At 42.1% G+C, this 6,224-nt stretch overlaps 1 protein-coding gene and 1 long non-coding RNA gene across 3 annotated transcripts; one reads left to right on the top strand and one right to left on the bottom strand.

The window, feature by feature from the left end:
* Window positions 1-2,343: 2,343 nt before the first annotated feature.
* On the bottom strand, window positions 2,344-3,278 carry LOC309865212. The gene is made up of 2 exons (XR_014311982.1): window positions 3,000-3,278; window positions 2,344-2,544 (listed from the first exon to the last, which is right to left on the bottom strand). It is a non-coding gene; the product is annotated as an uncharacterized lncRNA (long non-coding RNA).
* Window positions 3,279-3,350: 72 nt separating this feature from the next.
* Window positions 3,351-6,224, top strand: LOC309865211 (small ribosomal subunit protein eS12). 2 transcript variants are annotated; one of them, XM_082731431.1, is made up of 6 exons: window positions 3,351-3,571; window positions 3,715-3,765; window positions 3,931-4,047; window positions 5,094-5,196; window positions 5,628-5,729; window positions 6,135-6,224. In XM_082731431.1, the coding sequence occupies exons 2-6, from the start codon at window positions 3,752-3,754 to the stop codon at window positions 6,195-6,197; spliced, it is 399 nt and encodes a 132-aa protein (XP_082587557.1). In that variant the 5' UTR covers window positions 3,351-3,571; window positions 3,715-3,751; the 3' UTR covers window positions 6,198-6,224. The 2 variants fall into 2 exon arrangements, with proteins under 2 accessions (XP_082587557.1, XP_082587558.1); XM_082731432.1 differs by having other exon boundaries at window positions 3,495-3,571; window positions 3,720-3,765.

Here is a 6,224-nt window from a genome sequence, read left to right as displayed (position 1 = left end):
CTGCTTGTGCTCTTTCACACTTTCAGATAAAGAAACAAAATCTTAAAAAAAAAAAAAAAAAAAAGAATAACTAGTATCCCTATAAAAAAGGAAAAAAAGGAGAACACCATGTGAAGATGGAATTATGCTTCCACAGCCAAGGAACACCAAGATTTCTGGCAAAGCTCCAGAATTTAGGAGCAAAGAATGAGCAGATTCACCCTCACAGCCTTAAAAGGAACCAACCCTGCAGACTCCATGATTTCAGACTACTTGCCTTCAGCACTGTGAGTCAATAACTTTGTTGTTTAAGTCACCCAGGTTTTTTTTTTTTTTTTTAAGATTTTTATTTATTTATTTGACAGACAGAGATCTACAAGTAGGCAGAGAGGCAGGGAGAGAGAGAGGAGGAAGCAGGCTCCCCGCTGAGCAGAAAGCCCGATGCGGGGCTCTATCCCAGAACCCTGGGATCACGACCTGAGCCAAAGGCAGAGGCTTTAACCCACGGAGCCACCCAGGTGCCCCAAGTCACCCAGGTTTTGATACTTTGTTATGGAAGCTGTAGCAAACTAATAAGGTATCTACTTAGATAAGGAATGTAAATTTCTACTATTCTCTTTTTCTGCCTAAAACTGCAATATTTTCTTTCTCCATCTACCCAGCTTTTTAGCACAATGAAGTAGAATCAGTTGCATTGTTCCCAACATCAGATGTGAAGAGTTATTGAATTCTATGATCATCCACATTTGGGCAATCATTCAAATGGATGAGGGGTTGGAAGCATAAGCTTTGAAGTCCACTGGGCTCAAATACTGCAAATACTGGGCTCAAATATTGCAGTTTTAGGCTCTGCATTTACTAGCTGTGTGATCTTGAGCAACTCTCTAAGCTTATTCCTTTACTTTGTTAAATGAGGCTAATACCACCACTACCATGTAAGGTCTCAAGGACAATCAAGGAAGAAAACATAATAATTTAGCACGTTAGTTGGTACATAGGAAGTGCTAAACAAAATTACTTACTGTTATTTATTGTTCCTCAAACAAACTTTAGAATTTACCTTTCGTGGGTATTTTAGATGCACATTTGTGTACTTTCTATAAGTATTATAACCTACTGGTATAAGAATGACTCTGGCATTTAGTCTCTAAGTAATATTATCTTCAACCTTTGGCAATATCTAAAATTGAGAGGAAGTAACCTTAAGCAAGTGAACTAAGTACATTTATATTAAGAATCCTTGAATCGCCACTGTGTCCCTTAAGTTCATTCCTAGGATTAGAAACAGCTATGTAGGGCGCCTGGGTGGCTCAGTGGGTAAAGCCGCTGCCTTCGGCTCAGGTCATGATCTCAGGGTCCTGGGATCGAGTCCCGCATCGGGCTCTCTGCTCAGCAGGGAGCCTGCTTCCTCCTCTCTCTCTCTCTGCCTGCCTCTCTGCCTACTTGTGATCTCTCTCTGTCAAATGAATAAATAAAAAATCTTTAAAAAAAAAAAAAAAAAGAAACAGCTATGTATTAGAACTTCAAAAAATATATATAGGTTTGGCTCTAAGGAAAGAGGTATACAACTAGTAGAAAAGGTATTTATAAGGTGAAATATTAAGGCATAGGCCCATGATATTTGAATCTACATAACAGACTACCAGCTGCTAGAAGAGAGAAATCAACAAAAGCAAAAAGGTACTTAACTGCTTTCACTCTGTATAAATACATTGTTTGGAAATTATTATTTTCCCCTATTACATGTCTTGAGTTTTTACCAAATTCTCTGCCTTCTCTCTAATATTTGTTTTGGAGGGTGGAGGGAGAAATCTAATATGAAATCTAATGCTTAGCACCTTAACTTTTATCAACTTTTATCACGGTAACTAGAAATTGCTGAAACCTCCACATTCTCTTTCGAAAATACAAGTGGGCTATGATAACTTCCAAAAAAGCCAAGGCGGCCTCTGGGCCTTTGGCCTTACTCTCTACTCCTCTTAGAACACCCTCTCCTTTTCTCTCATGCTCCGGGTTTAGAACCCTTTCATTTGTTGTTGTTGTTTTCCCATTTCAAATGTTGCCACAAATCCATCTTTATCTTTCCACATCATCTCCACTCTCTAACCCCCATGCACTTGGTACCTTCTCTGTGGCGTTTAAGTATGTTAATCTTGGGTTTAAATCTTAATCCTACCACAACCGTGAGAGCGGTAGTAATAAATTTCATTTTTATAAAGTCCGGAACTTTTTTTTTTTTTAAACGCAAATGTTTAATAGGTAATTAAATCAACAAATAAGTGAGCAGCCTTTTAGGATGAATCATGAATAGAATGAAAAAGCTCCACATTTTAAAAATGAAAATCTGTAAGCATTCAAAATGGATAAAACGAACTATATACATTTATTAAAATTCCAATATATCTCTCTTGTTCTGGTTAATTCCGTCCCGCACTCATGTTACTCATTTTTGTTTTCTTCACAGCACTCACTGTATCCACGGTCCATGTCACTGTATCCCCGGTACCGGCACTTAACAAACGCCTAATTGCTGACTGGCCTGGAGACTTGACAGGAGAGGACGTTCTAAAAAAAGAAGAAGAAGAAGAAAGAAAAAGAGACCGTACTGAGAATGAGAATGCGCGGCCGTATTTCAGATATTTGCGTTTTGAAACGGGGGTAGGAGAATGGTCAATAAATGCAAAATGCAAAATGCTGCTTCTGGCCATAGAGTTTAGGGTCCTCAGATTCCATTTCTAACTCCGCCAGCCCCGCACGGCAAAATTAAGGCCAGATTTCTCAAAGACCACGTTCTCATCACTGTTACTCCGGACCCAGTCCCGGAGTCCGGCACACCGTAGGCGTTTCCAAGGCACCTACTGAATCCCGATTTGCGCGGGATTACGAGTTTAGGGGACAATCTAGAGTTAGAAAAAGAAAAAAAAAAAAAAAACTCATTAGAACCAACTACATTTAGAAACCGTAACCAAACACCTCAGGTGGCACTCTACTAACATATCGCCGGTAACGTGGAATTTTACCATGTGCTTAGTGTTGAAAACGTGCTGGCTTTCGTTTCACAACAAATGTGGATCACCCACAAAACCCTTTCGCAGACATTTGGAATGGTTGAGAAGAGACGGGACAGTGTGCCTCGCAGGAAGGCCCAGTTGGTGGGGGTCGACAAGAAGCTACAATGGAGTGTGACAAAGGTTCAAACGGACTCAGCGAGGAAGGCAAGGGTCGAGGGACCTAACGAGACAGCACAGAGGCGCGCTTGGCCCCTCTTGCGCTCCGTAGAACGAGCTCTCTGGGCCTGCGTAGGCCACGCCTCCGGCGGGAAAGGACGCTGTGAGGCTGTCCGCGTTGGTGCCTGTTGCGTGTGTCAGTGACCGGCCGCGCAGAGCCAGAAGACTAGGAATACCCTCGTCTCTGAACAACCTCAATCCGGAAACAGAAATTCTCGAGGCCCGGCACCATCAGAGCCACCTCTTTCATGAACAGGAATGCACATGCGCATAGGGGGTCCTGGGAAGCCCTTAAATACCGTCATGCGGACGCGTACGACCTCTTTCCCTGCCGCCGCCGAGTCGCGCGGAGGCGGAGACGAGGGGTGAGTTGAGCGGGGTTGGGGTGGTGGCTGTCGTGCGTTTACTGCTTTTGGCCGGGAATTGGGCTTTGGCCGAGCCATTTATATTTAGTTACCTGGTTTTCTCTTTTTCTTCTTTTTTTTTTTTATTTGTTTTTGTATTGTAGTGCAGTCAAGATTCGGCTACACTCGTAATCCACCGCCATGGCCGAGGAAGGGTGAGCCCAGCCTCGGGGTTTGGTGCCGGCAGGGAATGGGCGGTGAGCGGGGGATGTGGGGTCAGGGTCGGCCGCGGCGCCTTAAGGGCGTGAGATTATTTAGTTCAGGGCTTTAGGCGTTCGGGGAGTTTACTAATGGTTTGGAGTTTATTTGCTGCATTTCAGCATTGCTGCTGGAGGTGTAATGGACGTTAATACTGCTTTACAAGAGGTGCTGAAGACCGCCCTCATCCACGATGGCCTAGCACGTGGAATTCGCGAAGCTGCCAAAGCCTTAGACAAGTACGTGTATCAGTCTCAGTACGGTGGGTTGTTGGAACCGGAACAAAACTGCAGCCGAGGGAAGAAAGCGTGAAGTTCATGGTGTTAGCGCAAGAGTTCTGAATGGCATCCGTCCTGCAGGAAACCTAGGAAAAGGTATCAGAACTCAGATCTCTATAGCCTGCCAAGCTTGTGAGTTTCTGTTTGGAATGAGAATGAGAAATTTTATAACTAGAGGAAGACTACAGTGTTTGAATGATGACTTGAATTGTCGGATACCCCTTCACTCTTCTTATGAGTGAAACAGAACAGTCTGACAAACCTGTAGGTTGTGGAGTTCATTTCGCTTAAAAGGACTGATCAGGAATCCTCATTTGGCAGTTAGCGAAAATGGAACTACCAAGTTATATTAGGGAATTTCAGGCTAATGATGCAGAAGCACCTGGACTTAAATTTGAGAAAGTCGTAGCTGTAGAAATAAAAAAAATACGGAGATTTTGTAACTCTGTTTCTTCTTGGGCTGGTTATAGTGGCAAAGCAGCTGCAGGTATTAACTGTTTGAGCTGAATTTTAATTCGCTTTTAAGAATTTCTTGGGCAGTAAACAAGTTCATTCAGCTCACTTTGGTGTAGGTTGATCACTTGAGTTCACTGGAAATAGCACTTGCTGGAACCCTTTCTGGTCCTGGTGTGAGCCCTCCGCACTACTTGTACAACGGCAGTGATGCCTATACTAGTTTTCTGGGCCGGTAACAGGTAACAATTCTAATAGCAGTGGTTTGTGTTTCACTACAGTTGTTTGTGAACGTGTCAGTGGCTTGCACGGAAGGATGATCGTGCTTTGGCCACAAATTGGTGAACTAATTTCTTCATAAAACTAGTATTTGGGGGAGTTACTGGAGGCTTGATTTTTGTCAGTGACTGGAACTGTGCTATTTAACAGGTTTTTTGAACTGCAATAGTTGTACAGTGGGTGTTGCTTGTGTTTGGCCAGTGTAATGATTGCAGAGGTAACTCTTGTAGTTGTTTCAGGCCCGGGTTTTAGCTTATACCAGGTTTGCCTTTCAGGCGCCAAGCCCATCTTTGTGTGCTTGCATCCAACTGTGATGAACCTATGTATGTCAAGTTGGTGGAGGCCCTTTGTGCTGAACACCAAATCAACCTAATCAAGGTAAGTTACTTATTTATCTGAATTTATAGATGCTTTAGTCTAATGAAAATTGAGCCAGTTAGGGTTATAGCTGTATTAATGCTGTTTTATCTAGTTAGTAAATTTTGTAAAGAAAGTGTCCTTGCGTTCTGGTGGTGTGAAAAACATCACATAGGCTTGATACCTTGGACTGTGTAAAGCTAGTTACAGAGATGTTCTGTTCCTGCAGAATTAACTGGTAATTTTGGTGTTGGTATAGAAGTGAGGTAGAGTGCTTTTAGGTGATCTGATGCTGTACATGATGACAACTGGCTCCCTCTACTGAATTGCCATGAGGAAACTGCCATGTCACCCTATCTGACTGCAGCTTCCTTTTGGGCTGATTTATTGTCAGTAGCATTATTGTCTGCTAATACGGTGGTTTTGTTTTTTTTTTTAATTTCTCTAAACAGGTTGATGACAACAAGAAACTAGGGGAGTGGGTAGGCCTCTGTAAAATTGACAGAGAGGGAAAACCCCGTAAAGTGGTTGGTTGCAGTTGTGTGGTGGTTAAGGTAAGTCATTATTTATCTCTGGGGTGAAGGTTGTGCTGGGAAGTTGCATAATTCAGTGTAGAATTTTAATTGTGAGGAATGTCAAAAAAAAGTGTGATTTTTGAACACTTTAAAGATGTCCTTTTCTGCCTTTGAGAAAAGGAAAAGAGGCTGTAATTAAGCCAGCCAATTAATCTGCTTACCTGAATGTGTTTCTGCAGAAATTTTAGAAAAGGCTGGCAATAGTAATGCCATGTTACGAGCCTTAAAGACATTGAAGTCTTTAAGGTCCCTGAAAATGGCTATAAGAAATTGCAATGATGGAAACATTTTCAGAAATAATTTTGTAAAGCTTCGCCAAAACCAGTACTAACAATTTGGTAAGAGTTTTCTAAATGTTAAAGATTTTTTTTTTAATTCTTTTAGGACTATGGTAAAGAGTCTCAGGCGAAGGATGTCATCGAGGAATACTTCAAATGCAAGAAATGAACAAATAAACTTAGCTCTTGTTCCACA

The sequence above is a fragment of the Mustela nivalis genome, assembly GCF_964662115.1.
Source record: "Mustela nivalis genome assembly, chromosome: 5".
NCBI lineage: Eukaryota > Metazoa > Chordata > Mammalia > Carnivora > Mustelidae > Mustela > Mustela nivalis.
Note: the sequence above shows the minus strand (reverse complement) of the source record. Positions and strands in the feature narration are given on the sequence as shown.